The sequence below is a fragment of the Hydra viridissima genome, unplaced genomic scaffold, assembly GCF_058129835.1.
Source record: "Hydra viridissima isolate aposymbiotic clone 2 unplaced genomic scaffold, HvirCarnegie_v1 scaffold_16, whole genome shotgun sequence".
In the NCBI taxonomy this organism is placed as follows: Eukaryota; Metazoa; Cnidaria; class Hydrozoa; order Anthoathecata; family Hydridae; genus Hydra; species Hydra viridissima.
The window spans coordinates 2,821,447-2,840,347 of NW_028324315.1; the positions used below are offsets into that span (position 1 = coordinate 2,821,447).

The window sequence follows — 18,901 nt, forward strand, 5'->3', positions numbered from 1 at the left end:
AAAAATATATATAATAATTTAAATATATATAAGATAATTTAAAATGTGATAGTAAGACAGAGAAATAAATTTTTTTTTTTCTACTAAGTTTTACTTAAAAATGTTAGCTATAAAAAAAAAAGATATAAAAACTTTATTTTTGCAATTTCTTTCATATTGCAATACACAGGATCTGTTTATTCTTTGTTCTAACCATGGTGACGAATCGGACGGTGACGGATCTTTGTTTCAGACGAAAGTCGCAGACAGACGAAAGCTGCTTCAAAATTAAGAAGGCGTTTGGTTAAAAGTTTTGATCCTTTATTTCTTCCATTTTCATGTTTCTGCAAAATATCCTAAAAATTTAACATAAAGAATATAAATTAACATAATTTAACATACCATAAAATTTATTTAACTCGAATAGCCATTACACAAATTTCTTTTCGAAAACCTTTGAAAAAGGAGAAAATTGCAAAAAGAATTGATTACCCAAAATTATTTATAATATTTCTTTAAAAAAATCATTAAAATTCTGCTAAAACTGATGTATGCATAGGCTTGTGCTTCTAATGTCACTTTTCAGAGTACCAAATTTTTTTAATTTTGTTCCCTGAAAAGTGATCAGATATTCTTTTTGGTCTTTACTGTTATCAAAAGTTACAAATATCAGACTTGTAATTAAAAATGTTTGAAATCTCAGGCTACAAGAACTAACAAAGAGACTTTTTTCATTAAATTAATCATGAAATAACTGGAAACAAATAAGTTTTTCTTTTTTTTACCTTTAAGAAGATATGAAACCTACGAAATCAAAGACGGTGATAAGCGGAACGGATTGGAACACTTTTTAAAAAGTGACACTTTTAAGCCTTCTTTTTTACAGTTCTTCAAAGTTAATCATCAAATCTCTTCATCAGTGACCACATCGATCAATGATCAGTGAACTATAAAGTAAATCTTATTTTGATATTTAATTTTTATTAACATTTTTATTATGTCATTATGACGTAACTTTTAGTTGAGTCTCACTGAGTAAAATGGTTTTTGTAAGTTTACATCTTTTCAAATCGTTTTGATGAAAAAAGAGTTGCCAAGAATTTTTTGCCACAAAATCAAAAAGTCATAAACAAAAATCAATTCTGAGGAAGAAAACCCCCAGTAAAGTGTTGCTCATAACTTATAAACTCATAACTTGTAAACTCATGACTTGTAAACTCATAACTTGTAAACTCATAACTAATTTCAAGCCAATTAATACTATATATAACGGAGTTTATTTTATCTTTACGTTGCACAAAAATTCATTTCATAAAAATTGGAAAATTTCCGCGAAAATTTTCCAGGAGGTCAAAACTATGAATGACCTTTTATCACAAGAATAATTCTGAGTATCTGATAGAACACAAATCTATACCAAAATGCTGGTAAAATTTTTAAAACCTTAAAATCATTTCAACAAACTTGGACAATTTTAAGAAGTGGCGTCCATAATGTTTAATTTTTAAAAGAAAGCGATTCATTTATGACATAAAACATTTAAGCTGGAAAAACTGAAATGCATTTCTGACGTAAAGTTGGTGAAGCGTTTATAAACATCCATCAAGTTTAAGTGCGTCATGCACTATAATTTCTAATCTTGAAAGAAAAAGAAATATAAAAAAACATTGAGGCGATTTTGAAAACAAAAGAAATTCAAAGTTTTAAACGTCATAAAAATGATCGATTCTTCAATTTGAAATTTATTAAGTATTGATCCAAAGATATTGTCGAAAATTCTATATATCTAGAATTAGAGTATTCTATGGCTGAATATTTTTTGCTTGCTATAAAACTACCGCTTTAATTCAATTTTGCCACACTTAACGTTATTAAATAATTTATGATTAAACGACCGTTCGTCGAAAAACAAGATGTCGCGACTGTCGTTTTTCAATAAACACTATAATTGTTAAATCTTCGGAAGAGGCGGGATTAGTTGTAATGAAATATTGGACCCAATCAATTGTTTACAATCATCTTTTGAAATGATCTCAAATTTTATATTTAAGGTAGTATGCCGTATTAAAATAAAATATGAAATATTTATTTTTTAAAGCTGGGAATATAGGAACACCAGAATACAAACGTTTTATACCTTTTCTTTTAGCGTGGTTTTTATGCCAAAGGCGTTATATACCTTTTTCACAAACAAACAACGTTTTAAAACAAAAGTGCAAATGAAACGGCAGTAAATTGATGCGTTTGTTTATCGATTACCGGTAAACTTAATAGAATTTGAAAAACTTAAAATTAGGTTTAAACAAACAAAGAAGTTATGAGCACCCTATAAATATACATTCTGCTGTTAGTTTTTTTTTTTGTTATTCGACATTAACTCAAATCTATTTTAACATAAATCTACTTGTGCTTCTATGTTTTTTCTAATTTTCAGTTCAGTACTTTTACCAATACGGGTCAACGGTTGTTTTTTATAAAGACTGACCTTACCAATTCATATGGCTGATTCTTTATATATACCTGAAGGAGGATGCATTTGTATACACTCATCCCAAATTAAATTCCTCTTTAAGATTAAGCGCGGTATGAAATTATTTATCTTTAAATACCCTACGTTTTTTTACGAAATAATGCCTGATACTTGTAATCTATTGTTCTTCTCTAAAACACATAAGCTGAAAATAAAATACTTTAAAAAATCCCAAAAGGAAACACCTTATCACTTGAAAAAACTTATTTCAAGGAAGTATGCATCTTCTTGAATGGGGATCAGTTTGATAGCCCATTGATGTTAAAACATTTTAATGTGCATTACATCACAATGAGTTCCCTGTTAGTTGATTGCCATATTTCAATTTACTTTTTTATGTAGTGGTTCTGTTGGCCATAGTTATCACTCTTATGGTATAATCTATTACTGGTTAAAATGTATATAGATAATATACCAATATAAAAAGTTTCTTATACATATACCATTTTTATAAATTATAATTTTTACAATGTTTATCATAGAGTTAATATTTTTAGACATTGAACTGTAAAACAGTAGAGCAAACTTATGCAGTGGTTGTATAGTAAAAATTAATATTTAGTAAAAGATATGAATAGGCTAAGTATATATTTATATAAAGTAGTAAGAGAACTCAACCAGTTTTGGTATTATTTTAAATAAGTACATAATCTCTATTTTCTAAATAATAATAAGTAATAAGTAAAATAATAATAAGTAAAAAGTAATATTTCTATAAGTTCTACAAAATCTATGTTTCTTTTTAGAAAGCACCTTTACTTAATCAAATCAGCATCACAAAGAAAAATGATTTTGATTGGTTTGTTAAATAGAGAATTTTTGAATTACTAAAGTTAAAAGTATACTCTACATACCATAAACATAAGAACAATCATAAAAAATGTCTGAGAACCCTGTTGACAATCTTATACAGTCAAATATCATTAATAATGAAAATGTCATCAAAGAACAACTTCCTGATTCCACTAGCAGTGATGCCACATCCATTGAAGAGCTATCTCATGATACAGTAGATGGTCTTGTAAGCGATTTAGGTAAATTTTACTTTTTTTTTTTTTTGCAAGTGTTCATTATTAATTAATAATCATTGTTAATGATTAAAACTAGTTCATTTAGAAATTGTACAATAGATAACAAATACATTATTTATTTTCCTTTTTTGGTTGCTTTAGTGCTTATATGTTAATAGTCTTGTTTAGAAGTTCTAAACTAGTAAGGTATTTGTTTTGATGATGATGTGATGTGATGACAATGATGACAATGATGATGATGGTATGATGATGATGACGATGATGACAATGGTGATGATGATGATGATGATGATGATGATGATGATGATGATGATGATGATGATGATGATGATGATGATGATGATGATGATGTTTATGGTGGTGATGATAACAATAATGTTAACAATGATGATGATGACAATAATAATGATGATGAGGATGAAGATGAGGATGATGATGATGCTGATGATGATAATAATGCTGCTGCTGCGGATGATGATGATGAAGGCCATGAAGATAATAAGGATGATGTTAATGGTGGTGATGATGGCAATTATGTTGATAATGGTAATGGTGATGATAGCAACAATAATGATGATGATGATGATGATGATGATGATGATGATGATGATGATGATGATGATGATGATGATGATGATTGATGATGATGATGACAACAAGATTATAACATTATAAGAGATTATAGAGTTTTTCTAATACTATTGAAAATATAACAGTTTTTATGTTGTCAAAAAAATAGGTAGCTCCTAAGAAGAAGCTGCTAATAATCCTAAATGATAAAAAAAAATAACTTTTCAACTTTATTGAACAGAGATAGTAAAACAATTTTTTCCCATGTTGCTGTCTACCAAAGTCATCAAAACGCGTGTTCAGTCTACCTAATATTGTTCCAAAGCCCTAAATATGAAATAGTATTTGAAATACTATTGGAGTTTTATTATTATTATTATAACCTTTTACGTATTTAGTTAATTAGCATTGAACTTTCTAAACTTCAAATTCTTTCCCTAAAAATATTATGTATTCAATATGTAATATGATAGATAATATAATTACATGATATGATATGTAGATTATCTGCCTGTAAATTACTTATGAACAATTTGTCTGATTCAAACTATTTGGCTTGTGTGCTCATAAAAGCAATATTCAAGAATGCTAAAGTTCAAGATTACAGAGTTCTTAAATTATGTGTAGAAACAAAAAACCCTTTGCATATCAGGAAAGAAAGAAAAGGGTTAAAACTGTAACCTTAAACTTATCATTTTGCTTCTATTAATGTTGTATGTAATGTGTATGTAATGTTGTAATGCTTACTTCATTGTCATGACTAAATCTTAATAGACTAATGTGCAATAAATAGTTTATATCTATTTACTTTTTTATAAAAAAAAAGAAAAGATTTTCATACATTTAAGAATGATTTGGTATTACTTTTACTATTTCAATAAAAATGTTTTAAAAAAATTTTAATGCTTGATAATTTTTAAATAAACAGTTCTTACTAAGAAATCAAAACATATAATTTTTTGCTTTAATATGCTACTCATTTATGGAATTAGCATGTTAAAATTTTTAAATATTTATACAAAGTTTTTACCAACCTTTGATTATATTTCTTAAGAAAACTTCAATGTGCATTAGTTTTACTAATTGCTATTCCATTTTTCTCAGCAATTTTTGAAAGTTAAAAAAATCAAAACTGCCACATTATGTGCACAGTATAATTACTTTTTTTTATTGTAGTGATTACAAGGAACTCATTTATTTTTTTTCTAGCCAATCAAAACAATCATTTTTGTTAGAAAGAAGGTCAATTACCATTTTTCTAACTTGTGGATTAATTTGTGGTATTAATGAAAAAAATATTATCTGCAAGTTTTTTCAACATGCTTTTTGGTATTGAGATGTTCTGTAATAGCCTTCTCTTTTTTTTCCTACTTTTTCAGGCTTGATGTGTGAAATAAAGATTTTAGAAATTGCTAGTGTTTTGCAACAGAAAGTGATTTATTTGTCAGGTTTGTGAAATTCAGAAGCTGATTAATAAAATACAAAATAAAAAGTGTTTAAGTAAATATTGTATTTTATGTTAATATTACATTTATAATTAATGTAATAAATAATAGTTTTTTGTTGTTTCATTCTAAGGAGGTAAAGATAAAGAAGGACACCCTTTGATTCTATGTACCACATCTCCTATTGTAGCCTCAGTTTCAAATGAAACCTTTAACAAAGCTGTGGTTTATTTACAAAAAACTGCAAGGTAGGTGTCTTAATTATTGCAAACAAATTCCAAAAAACTCACAGTTATTTTGATACTTCTGTGTTTGACTAACCTCAGAAATTTGTCAGTTTCAACCTTAAGAGTCACTGTATTGAGAATGGTCTGAAGTGATACTTATTTACTAAAGTGATAGAAATTTATGAAATGATTTGTGTTAAAGATTCAGTATTAAAGATTCTGGTTTTTAATTTTACATCAACTTTTTGTTCCTCACCAAAAACATCCCAAAGTAACAAATTTTTTGTTTTTTTTTAATTTTTTATAGCGTGTTATGGGAAAATGAGAAATTTGTTGTTGTTGTTGACAGTCAAAATGATAAATGGAGTAATGTGAAGGTGCTGATAAAATTACTAGAGGTACATATATTTAGTAATAACAATATATTTAGTAATAATAAACAGCTGGAACTCTGACTTGATGTTATTTATTTAATAAGTTTTTGTAGGTACATTTCTACCAGTGTTTAAGCGGTTTAGAAGGGACCAAAAGAGCAACCTAAACTTATATGCTCTTAAAGTAAAGATTTTTTAAAAATGAAATTTAATCTTTACATTAAGTTTATCTTTACATTAAAGTTAAACCAATAGTTACAATAAAATTTTTTTTTATTTTTAGGCTTTTGAAGTTCGTTTTATTCACTACATCCTGCTGATAAAACCGCAAGGTTTTGTTCAGCGTCATTTCAGTATTAAGGATACAAAACAACTTCAAGAGTTTACAAAGCACTCTGTGAGTCTTACTTGTTCATGTTTTTGTGTAGTTAAGTGAGTTTAAAATTTTTTTTGTTTGATTTTTTTTAATTTTATTTTTATTTTATTTTTTTTAATTTTATTTTTCTTTTATTTTTATTTTAAGATTAATATTTATATATTTCCATTGATATTAATTGGGGTGAACAGATGGATGTGTAACTTAAAAAAACAACAGGTTTACAGTTACATACTTTGTAAAAACGCAATTTCTAAAGTTATCCTTAGTTATCCAAATTTTGTTTTTGTTACAGTAAGTACTAGGTTGTTTTCTGCTTCCATATGCAGCTCAAGTGGATTTTTAATACTTTTTTGATGGCTGAATTGTCAATTTTACTGCTCACAATAGGTGTTTTTAGCTTTAAAATAGAGAGAAGCTATCTGGCTTCTCTTTTAGTGTAGATTGGTATAACTAATTTATGATGATTATAAGCATCACCTAAAAGTTAAGCAAAATTATGAAAACATTTTCTTTTCAAGCTGAATATACATGTTGTTTAACAACTAATGAAGTTACAGGTACTTTGAAATTTTTGATTAACAGTAAAAAATCGGATTTTCTTTGTAAACCAGTTTCTTTTTAATCCAGGTTTTTTTTTGTTTAAAATAAAAAATCAAGTTGTTCATTTCAACTGCAATTATTGTTTAAAAATATTAGTAAATAATGCTAACAATTCCATTCAAAGCATTTGTTGTTATTCATTGATGGCATCAATATAAAACCCCATGTGTTAACAGTTGATAACCCCATGTGTTGATATGGAATATTTTATTTCTGAAAAGAGAGTTAAATATTTATGTGGCCTAACACTAGGGAAGCTTCATTGCTGTTTGTTGCAACATAGATGGGTATTAATAAATTTGTAATAGTGATAATTTATGACAAACATATATTTATAATAATTACTATATAATATATTTTGTAATAGACTTTTATTATAATTACTGTATAATAATTTGTTTAATAGACTTTTTAAAAATATTTTGTTTAAATCAATTCAGTAAATTCTTCTTCAACATTACATTCAGTAAATTCTTAAACATTACATTCAGTGAATTCTTCAAGTTTTGGCCAAATAAAAGTTGTTTATAAGTCCTTTTAGAATTGAGCAATTTTATTTGGTTATATTGATACTGACTCATCGGATAGTTCCTACTGAAAGCTTATCTATATCTTTATGACTGTTAATTTAATAAAAATGGAATCTTAATACATTTTATAATTTGTTTGTTTTTAGATAGTTATTTTGGAAAATAAAGAAAAATTATATGAATATGTGGACCTTTCAGAGCTTCCAACTGATCTCGGAGGATTTCACAATTTTGTAATCAGTGAATGGATTGAGTACACAACTGTAATTCTCATTTGTGTTCTATTTTTATAAGTCTTCTTTTATTACTGAAAAAAATTCTTTATCTTTTTGAGGGTTTAACTAAAATACAATAAGATTCTTTGTAACTTCACACACAGTAAATTCAATTTGTTATGAATTTTACCTGTGAGTGACCACAGCAAACTTATTTCTCCCACTTACTGCTGTTTTAGCTACTAAATGAAATCTTGCAGATATTTTGATATAAATAATCAGTAGATTTTTTAATAATTATTTTTACTTTATTATTGTTTATAGTTATCAAATCTTTTTTTTTAAAGGCAATTGAAAGATTTCAAAAGACTTGTATCAAGCTGGGTAACAGTGTAAAAGATGTTTTTAATTTGTTCAATCGCAAGAGACCTCTACCAAGTGTTGAGCAAGTTGATAGCTTACAGAAGCAGCAAGAGCAATTAATTGAGGATATCTCTGAGGATATAAGATGCACTGTGGAAATCTTTCATACTTTGGAACCAATAGTTAATAAACCTCTGAGTCATTTGTTAAGAGATCAAAGTTTATTAGAGAAATACAACTCAGCTCAGTTGCAAGTTTGCTTTGAGCGTCTTACGTTTCTTAGTCAACATTTACAAAACCTTTGGAAAAATCAAAAAAAGTACCTTGAACAGGCAAAAGAAGTTTGTGAATTTGAGCTTTCATTTAATGCAGTATGTGGTTTCTTTACTTTATATTTATCTTTCTTAGTTGATTTTTTTTTTTTTAAATTAGGTTTAGCCTAATGGACAAGGCCCTAGATTTCTAATTCTAATGTCTTGGGTGCACAAACCTCTCAAAAGAGTTAAGTCTGATTTTAAGTAAAGGTCTGCGTATCGTTTCATTTCTGTATCGTTATCATTCCGATATGATAGTGGAAAAAAAGTGTCAACGGATTGACGAGAATTCCGTTATATGCCGAGGTTTAAACCAACTACATTACCGAATAAAGTATTTTTACCAATTTTTTGTCATAACTATTCCGGTGACACTTTTTTTTTTCTACTATCATATCGGCATGATAACAATACAGAAATGAAACGATTTGCAGACCCTTAATTTTAAGTTTCCATTTTCAAATGAAAGAGAATTTAAAATTTTGAACTAAATGCAGGACTTTTTATATTGAGTTTTGTTTTAAATAAAAAACTTTTAATTTAAGTAATATTTTAAAATTACATTGTGAAATTATTAAATTAAAATAATAAGTTAAAATTAAATTGTTACATCGTAAAGTACTTTCAAACCTTTTAAAGACTGTCCAGAATAATAATAACCCATCGGGTATTTGAAATATTTCAAGAACCACTTAATTGATTTTGTTAATATTTTTTATTGTTTTAAAGCAAATTTATTTCCCTTTCAAACAGTATTTAAAAAAAGTTGATTTTAAGCAAAGAAAATGTATTTGCATGCAGAAGTGAGAAAGTTTATTTTAGATGAGTGGGTTAAAATCATGTTCCAAAAGAGTATAAAGTCCCAAGCAAAGCAGTTTCTTTCCAATTCAGAGCAGTTTCTTTCCAACAATTTTATACATATTTTATATATATCTTTTCCAAAGCAAAGCAGTTTCTTTCCAACAATTTTATACCAAAGAGAATGAAGCCTTAGATTTTGCTAAAACCAATTAAAACCAAGAAATTTAGAAAGAAAATAATGGTTTTGCAAGCTCTTTGTGTGATTTAAAAACTCAGCTATTTTTAAATTGAAAAAATATCATCTCAAAACCAGCTCAAAGATGATGCTTTTTAAAAGCTTTATTGTATATTTTAGATAAACTTCCTTTAAAGCAAGTTGATTAATTGGTTTTTGAAATATATTTCAAAAACCTTATAGGTTTTAAAGGTCATTATTAATCTTAAAAATTTGTGGACAATCTTCAAAGACCTTGATTGCAGTATTTATGTTAGAAAACTTGCAATTACTTAGTTTCATTTTACTAATTCTACCAATAATCCTAAAAGTCACATGAACATTAATGCTTTCTTTAAATTTTTAAAATACACTAAAAAAAAAGTACTGTAAAAGTAAAGTACTGTAAAAGTAAAGTACTGTACTGTTAAAGTAAAGTACTGTACTGTAAAGTACTGTAATTATTAAAATTTTAGTCAAAATTATATATATATATTTAAATAAATAAACAAATGCAAATTATTTCAGATTGCAAAAAGGTTGATGCAAATTACTAGTATCTTAGAATCACGCACAGATATTGGTGACTCGCTAAGTAGTGCCAAAGATCTCTTAGAAGAGTTAGATGACTTCGAACTGAAACGCAAAGTATGTTGTTTTATATGATAAAGAAGGATTATTTCAGCATTTTAAATTTCCTTTTTACTTTATTAAAATATAAAAAGAAACTTACATAAAGTTATTTAAAGTGTAAGTAGAAAGAATAAATTTGCCTTTGTTTTTCAACTTAAACAATTTTCTTCTTTTAGGAACCTTACGAACAAATGATGAAGCTTAAAGATAAAGGGGTTGCCATGCTTATTGTTTTTCTTCCATTTGCTCATGAATCAGTTAAATACTGTAACAATGAAATACGAAATCTGTGCAATGACTTTGAATCAAAGTTAGAGTCTCGGAGGAGTTTGCTTCAAATCTCTTTAGATGTCTTCATGTGTTTGGAAAAGGTAAATCAGAGCCTATAAAAGTAATTTCTTGCCTTTTGTTCTCAGCTGCAAGAGTTTAATCTTTACCTGATCCAGGGCTTGAATATTATTTTTTATTATTTTCAATAAATGAGAATAACAACTAAAAAAGGATTTGCATAGACCACCTTAGTTAAAAAGATAAAAAAAAACTAAACTGCATGAATTAAATCAAAAAGGAAGTTCAAATTCTTTTAAAACAATAATTATTGGTATTGTATAAAATGTATAGTAACAATAGAAGCCAGATAAAATAAAAAAGGGGAAAGAATAATCATAAATCAGCATTATCTTACTGCTGGAGAATAATTTTTTATAAATAATATCAAATAAATAATTTTAGTAATACATTAAAAGAAATTTTTGAAAATTTTTCAGCTTCATAATTGGTGCCAAGCAGGTGTTGACTTGCTCGCAGCACAACCCATGGAGTGTTTTAACAATGAAGATGTTGCTTTGAAATGTTTTAATGAAGTTGAATTATTTATGAAAGATGGACAAGGAATTAACATGAAGAAGATGAATCAAATCAATACCCTGTGTGCTAAGCTACAAAACAAAATCTTGGATGAAAAAGTTGAACAAGCTTTGAAACGCATGGCAGAAGTAAAGCTAATGCTAGAGCGAAGAGAAGCTAGGTATAGTTTACATACTCTTATTTGAGTTCAGTCAAATTGCATTGTGTTTGTGTAAAGAATTTAGTTTCAAAAAATTTTTTTTTTTTTTTTTAGCTTGAAGAAAGTTGTGAATAAGCCTGCTCGTCCAGTGCAACCAGTTAAAGCATTAGTAGTTGAAACAGCTTCTGCACCAGCTGTTGTTGCTAAGTTAAAAGAAAAGGAATTGCTTGACTTAAAAATAACTGATGCTGATTCAAACCCAAAAACAATAAAATCACCTACTGTTCAGAACTCCCCTTTGGTTAATAAAAATGAAATCAAGGTGGTTGTGACAGATGATATTGAGAAATACAAAAGAAATCAGAATTTTAGGAAGTCGCTACGTAGTTCAATAAAACGACCTGTTTCTTCACCACTGGAGGTAAATGTTTATCTGTATTTTTTTTTTGTATTTAAGTATGCATTATTATTTTCTGAGTTTTATTATCTATTAGCTGGAAAGGGCAGAGTCTGAAGAAGATCCTGAAAACCGCAAAAAAATTCGCCATGTAACAACCGAACTTGTTAATACAGAAATTGATTATGTTAATGATCTCGCCACTGTTATGCAGGTAAGTTACTGAATGAAAACTCCGTAACTCATTTTGCTAGATACAATTTAATAACTGAATGTTAGTATTTAATATAGTAATAGTAAATATAATGTAGTAAATGTAATTAAATTTTTTTTTGGTTTGTCAACATTTAAACTATGAAGAACTAAGTTCCCCAGTTGAAGTTATACTTATTCTCATTAGTACTAATTATTGTCATTAGTACTTATTATTGTCATTAGTACTAATTATTCTCATTAGTACTAATTATTCTCATTAGTACTAATTATTCTCATTAGTACTAATTATTCACATTAGTACTAATTATTCTCATTAGTACTAATTATTCTCATTAGTACTAATTATTCTCATTAGTACTAATTATTCTCATTAGTACTAATTATTCTCATTAGTACTAATTATTCTCATTAGTACTAATTATTCTCATTAGTACTAATTATTCTCATTAGTACTAATTATTCACATTAGTACTAATTATTCTCATTAGTACTAATTATTCTCATTAGTACTAATTATTCTCATTAGTACTAATTATTCTCATTAGTACTAATTATTCTCATTAGTACTAATTATTCTCATTAGTACTAATTATTCTCATTAGTACTAATTATTCTCACTAGTACTAGTTATTCTCATTAGCACTAATCCATGGAAGTAGTGTTAGGAACTTTTTTTTTAAATTGTGTTTTTATTTACTTGATCATTTATTATACTATTTATTTGGTTGCTCTCTACTTGTGAGATTAAATATTGCATCCTCTCTATGATGTTATATTATTTCCTACTTGATGTTAATTTTTTTTCTATTTTAAGTTCAATTATTTTCTATTTGTCATTTAATTACATGATTGTTTTATTAGCTCAGTGTTTTGTCTTGCATAATATTTTTCTTTAATTGTTAATTAGATTAATTAATTATATAAGAATTGAAATTTTTTTAGAGCTATTTTAAGTGGTTTGATGACCCTAAATATGATATTCCTGCTCATATTCGATCACAAAAGCACATTATATTTGGAAATATAGAAGAGATTTACAACTTCCATAGCAAGTAAATGTTCTATAAATACTATTTTTTTAAAATTTTTTATTTAAATAAATTACACATAATTCAAATGATTAAAATAAAATTTAGAAAAATTATAATTTTACCATTTTTGCAATTGTCCTGTGAGTTTTCTGTGAAGTCCTTGAAAACCATAATAGTTTTTCAGCTTCTAGAATTTGATTTGTTTTAATGATGCAGCTTTTGTTTTGATGTATGACTTTGATAAATTTTTTGTCATTTCACAAATCAGTTGTGTATTGGGGTATATTTTTATAAAATGAAGAATATGATGAACACTTTGCTCTACTAAAAGATTTTTTACATATTTTCTGAATCTTAAAAATTATTTTTGATGAACCTATCAAATTGATTATAAATGTGACTCCAAATTGAACTTGGTGATGTTCAAGTAAAGTACTCACTTACTCAATTAAAGTTCACTTTAAGTAAGGTGAAGTTTACTTCAAGTACGGTGAAGTTCACTTTAAGTAAACTACTCACTAAAAGCTTTATTAGGAGCCTTTGTAAGTTGAAATAAAAAAGATATTGAAGTTACAAAAAAAAAAAAAGAATTTTTGCATATTTACAAATTTTGTTATGAAATTCACAGAATACTAAATTGTATTTTTATTATAGGATATTCTTGCAAGATTTAGTTAAATGTAGAAATACTCCTTATTTGGCAGGACAAGTATTTTTAAATAAGGTTTGCAAATATTTTTGAATTTGATTTTTTTAAGTGGACACAAAATTGCATTAGCACAAAGTATCCTTACCCTTCGATTGATATTTCACCCTTCAAAATATCTCTATTTCTTCAAATGATGTCATATAAAGTTAATACTCATTTTGTTAGATATAACCATGTTCAATGAGGATCAGTTTTTGTATTTTTATCAACCTTAGTGAAAATCAATAAAAAATAGTTTTACTGAAGCTATGTAAAATGTTTGTTTGCTCTAGACTTTTCAAGAATGCCTTAAAAATATGTGCTGTATTTTATATCAATTTCTTCTTCATTCAATCTAATCTCTCAGAAAGAAGAGTTTCAACTGTACGCAACATATTGTAAGAACAAACCAAACTCAGAAGAACTCAGAAAGGAATTGCATCAAACAACTTTTTTAAGTGTAAGTGTATTTTCCACTTCAGTTGCTTAAAAATATTTTTATATTTTATACATACATCCATACGTATGTATCTACATACATATATACATACCTACATACATACATACATACATACTTACGTACATACGTACATACGTACATAGATACATACATACATACATACATACATACATACATACATACATACATACATACATACATACATACATACATACATACATACATACATACATACATACATACATACATACATACATACATACATACATACATACATACATACATACATACATACATACATACATACATACATACATACATACATACATACATACATACATACATACATACATACATACATACATACATACATACATACATACATACATACATACATACAGGTAGATTATATATCTGTGTATTTTTTAGTTGATTTTTATATATTTGCATTTTTTAGTAATTTTTATATAATTCACCTAACATAATTTATCTTTCTATATTTCCTAAAAATGTTTTCTGCTCTTTATGTTTGAAAAAGCACTTACTTTTCTGGAAACTAATAGAATCTGCTGCAGAAGAAACTTTCCTCTTTTGATGTAGTACCTTCATCAAAACTTAAAAAAGTCTTCAACAGAGATGAAAGTGATATTTTTAAAATTTCTAATTACCTTTTTCAAAGGAATGTCAAAAGGAGCTTGGACACCAATTAAATCTTGATTCATATTTGTTAAAGCCAGTGCAACGGGTAACCAAGTATCGGTTGCTTCTTACAGAAATGTTGAAGTATGTCAGTAAAAATCATTTAGCACATGCAGATATTATGGTATGTTTTTCATTAAGCTTTGAAAGCAACTTTGAAAACTGCTATTATTTATTTATATTATTATATATTTATGTTATTATTTTAGTAAAGTTTTTTTAGTTTATTTCAGATAAAGGAAAATTAAGTAACAAGTTATTTTAAATGTGTTCATTGAATCTCTGACAGGAGAATGTCATTACAAATAAATACTTAAATACATAATATGTCAAATATGTTAACATGTAAATTATATTGATTCTGTTAATATGCAAATTTTATTTATATGTAAATATTTTTTTTAAACATGTACAATCAATTTAACTCAAGCAAATTTAACCTGCAGAAACCTGCACTCGAGTTAATTGAAGCTTTTTTTTTGTTACTATATTTTTCAATCACATTTTTTATTTCTTTGTTTTTATTGTAAATATTGTGCAAAAATACTAGATAAGACATTCATTAAAATATTCTTTTTGGATCTTTTTCTTTTTTTTTAAAAAAATTTATCATAAAATCAATAAATCACTAAAGACATTTAAATGTGGTTAAATTTATTTTTTGAAAACTTGTTATTATTTTTTAGACCATTATTCTTCTATTAGACTATGTAACAAAGTAAATAATATAAAAATATTTAATAAAAACAATATACATAAACAGAATATAAAAGGCTAAAAATTAAAATTGACTTTAAAAAGTGTGATATGATCAGGAAATAGCATAGGACAAGGAGAATAATTAATATACACACAAACACACGTTATATACAAAATAATTATAAAAGCATTAACGCCAAACTTTTTAAAATTAGAGCATTTATATTGTTCTATAATATATATTAGACTAATATTCTATTAGATTTCTATCTTAAAACAGAATATACATAAACGGAATATATTTCTTAAACTTCTGAACTTAAAAATTGTTTTTAATTTTTCTTTATATTTTTTTTTAGTTTTATATTAAGGTTGGTTAATTTTCTTCTTTTATTTCACAAAATGAAAACTTTAGGAAGCCTTACAAACTATGAAAATTGTTTTACGTCATGTGAATGATGTTATGCACTCATCTGGATTAGTTGGTTTTGCGGTAATATTATTGCATAAATAATCATTAATTAAACTAATTTTTTCGCATAATATTATAATTAAAGTTACAGGTTATTCATTGCATGTTTATCATGGCAGATGTAGCTTGATTTTCCATACAATTTAAAACATTTGAGTTTTTTTAAAAATACTTCTTTAGGGAAATCTAGATGCTCAAGGGAAGCTTCTGCTTCAAGATTCTTTTCTTGTTTGGGAAAGTAAAAAAAATACCATACGCCAGTTTAAGTTAATTGGTGGTAAACAACGCCAGATTTTTGTATTTGAAAAGTGCTTAATATTTTCAAAAAGAGAGTATGATAATGACAAAGCTTTGGGTACATATCAGTGTAAACTCTTTTTAAAGGTTCGTAAAAGTTCAAAAGAAAATGTTTGAATTATAAACTTTTTAAAAATTCACTCATACTTAAAATATTTAATTATAATTAATATTTTGATAATTTACTCATAATTAAAATAGAAAATTTTGTTGCTATTTTAATTATCATGAGTATATTTTTTAGGTTTTTTAAATTTTTAGTTTGTAAATTTTTCAGACTTCAGAAATTGGAGTTACAGAGACAGTTAAAGGGCATGATTGCAAATTAGAAATTTGGGTTCAAAGAAGAAATGAAGTTTATACATTGCAGGTGTGTTATTTAGAAATTAAATAAATAAAAATTATAAAAGTTTAGATTTAATTTCAGATTTTGTATTCTGACATATGTGCTTTCTGACGAACTTTTATTTTTTAAATAATTTTTTTTTCTACATTTAAATAAATTTAGGCACCAAATCTAGAAGTAAAACAAGCATTGGTGACAGAGCTAAGAAAAATTCTTATGTCTCAGTTCACTGGTTTCAAAGGTTAATAATTTTTTTGTACATGTTATTGGTAAGTTGGTACTAAGGTTGGCAATAAATATTTTCTTTAATGTATAATTTCAAACCTATTTTCTTTTTTTTTTTTTTTACCCATAAGCAATTTAGTTCTCACCCATAGTCCAATAAACAAGCAAACCCTTTGCTAAGACCCCCCCCTAAAACAAACATGATAATTGAACTAGAAGAATAATAGATATTAGCCAGCAGTGCATTCTTTTCTGTATGTTTTTAGGTTCTAAGTTTTTAAGGTGCTGAAGGTAGTAAAATGTTTAAACAGTTTCTTGTTTAAAAATCTGAAAATGTTAACACTCTTTTCATATTCCAATTTTTGAATTGTTTTAATATTTTCTAAGCATATTTCTTAAAAACCTTTAAATCTCTATATCAAAGTAAGTAAAATCTAAACCTCTACATCAAAGTAAGAAATCTTGCATCTTAAAACCTTTTACTTTTTTTTCTAGAAACAATTTCTCGTAAAATGCCTTCTGAAGAAGGAACGAGCCCAGAAGACCTCAGGAGAAAACTAAATTTTCTAGGTTTCTTTAAACTTTTGTGCATCAGTTTGTGCATGAAGAGGCATTTTAGCTCTTGTGGTTTTTATCTTAGATTTGTTTAAACCTTAAAAATTGTTCTTTTCTATGAATCTCTCTTCTAGATTCCAGTAATAGAACCAACTCTCCAAGTCAAGATTTTCTTTCAAGTAACAAACATTTATCTGGAATGACATCAATGAAAAGGTTTGATAGGTTTCCTTTGCTTTGATAAAAAGATTATTTTAAAGTGCTTTTTTGTTTAAAATATTTTCCTTCTTAAATTCTTCTGTCTAAAGAAAAACTTTAAAGATTTATGAATTTAGGTTTGTCATCGTGAAATCTCTTTACTTTTTATTTTTGTAATATTTTTCAGGGCTCAAATGAATCCAGTCAACTTCGTTTCTATGGATTCCTCTGGTGCCATCATAGATAATTCAAGCGAAGAGTCTAACTCAGATTGGTCCGAAAATGAGTTTGAGGCTGCTGATACTGAGAGTCTACCTGCAGAAACCAATTTAATCGATGATGGCGCTTCCAAAAAAACAGACAGCCAGGTTTTTTTTTAAAGACCTTTTTTTGTATCTATAAAAATTTTAGATTTTGCTTCAAGTTGTTTTCCTTCAAGTTTACTTGTTTTCTTTCTAAATCTCTTTTTTCAGGATCCAAACTTTATTGCATTAGCAGACTATGAGGCAGTCGAAGATTCAGAAATGTCTTTAAAAGGAGGAGAGCAAATAGTTCTCATTAAAGAAGGAGAGGAAGGGTGGTGGTATTGCCGCAGTTTTTCTACTGGAAAAAAAGGTTGGACACCATCTGGATATTTGGAAAGATTAGATGCGCATAAAGGTAAAGATCTCCTTTAAATATTGTTCTAAATGTTGTTCTAAATCGATCAGAATGTATTTGTAACTCTGGCTATGGTACCTTTCCGTTTTTTCAGTTCCTTTTTGTGGTATTTTCTTGTGGTATTTTAAATTTCAGCTCGAGAGAACGATTCTTCGCTTGAAGTAAAGGTGGAACCGGTCAAACCAACGTCGCCTAGTCCACGAAAATGGATTGAAACCGTCGTTTAGTATTTTTTTTTTTTTTTATTTAATAAATTTTTCTAAGTATTTTGTTTTTTTGTTTTCTATCGATTGTGTATTTTTATTTCAAATTATTTTTCTAAAAAATATCCTGGACTCAGCTGTAACACGTTGTTGTAAACAAGTGCTTTCCGTGTCGTCGTTTTGTCGCTGTTATACGTTTTTAAAAATTTTTCTCTTGAAAGTTTTTCTTTTTTCTTTATGTCTTTTTCAGAATTAATTTTTCGCCAAATAATTTTATTGAAAGATGTATTTATTATTGTGTGATTTTTTTATCCTATATGTTTTTCCTAAATTTTCTACTGTTTAACTATAGCTAATTTTAACTATTACACAATATTTATTATGTTGATTATTTTTACTATCTTTATTATATTTATTTTCAGTTTTGTTGTTACAACTATTTTCTAAATCTTTTAAAGAAATTTTTCTTGAAATATTTCTCCAAAATTTTTCTTGAAATATTCTCCAATTTTTTTTAAAAAAATTCTCAAAATTTTTGATTTTA

At 26.6% G+C, this 18,901-nt stretch overlaps 1 protein-coding gene and 1 long non-coding RNA gene across 6 annotated transcripts; one reads left to right on the top strand and one right to left on the bottom strand.

The window, feature by feature from the left end:
• Nucleotides 1-69: 69 nt before the first annotated feature.
• LOC149877343 (uncharacterized) lies at nucleotides 70-1,604 on the bottom strand. 2 transcript variants are annotated; one of them, XR_016447927.1, is made up of 2 exons: nucleotides 765-1,604; nucleotides 70-335 (listed from the first exon to the last, which is right to left on the bottom strand). It is a non-coding gene; the product is annotated as an uncharacterized LOC149877343 (long non-coding RNA). The 2 variants fall into 2 exon arrangements; XR_016447928.1 differs by lacking the exon at nucleotides 765-1,604 and adding an exon at nucleotides 472-646.
• On the top strand, nucleotides 769-18,555 carry LOC145181246 (guanine nucleotide exchange factor DBS-like). 4 transcript variants are annotated; one of them, XM_090073846.1, is made up of 26 exons: nucleotides 769-933; nucleotides 3,256-3,543; nucleotides 5,490-5,558; nucleotides 5,689-5,803; nucleotides 6,090-6,180; nucleotides 6,440-6,553; nucleotides 7,812-7,928; nucleotides 8,228-8,614; nucleotides 10,101-10,220; nucleotides 10,382-10,576; nucleotides 10,973-11,232; nucleotides 11,326-11,632; nucleotides 11,706-11,822; nucleotides 12,767-12,876; nucleotides 13,510-13,579; nucleotides 13,911-14,003; nucleotides 14,683-14,826; nucleotides 15,817-15,894; nucleotides 16,054-16,257; nucleotides 16,448-16,540; nucleotides 16,679-16,757; nucleotides 17,237-17,311; nucleotides 17,431-17,512; nucleotides 17,682-17,862; nucleotides 17,968-18,154; nucleotides 18,290-18,555. In XM_090073846.1, the coding sequence occupies exons 2-26, from the start codon at nucleotides 3,390-3,392 to the stop codon at nucleotides 18,379-18,381; spliced, it is 3,534 nt and encodes a 1,177-aa protein (XP_089929972.1). In that variant the 5' UTR covers nucleotides 769-933; nucleotides 3,256-3,389; the 3' UTR covers nucleotides 18,382-18,555. The 4 variants fall into 4 exon arrangements, with proteins under 4 accessions (XP_089929972.1, XP_089929971.1, XP_089929973.1 ...); XM_090073845.1 differs by lacking the exon at nucleotides 769-933 and adding an exon at nucleotides 1,873-2,030; XM_090073847.1 differs by lacking the exon at nucleotides 769-933 and adding an exon at nucleotides 2,191-2,325.
• Nucleotides 18,556-18,901: the final 346 nt, after the last annotated feature.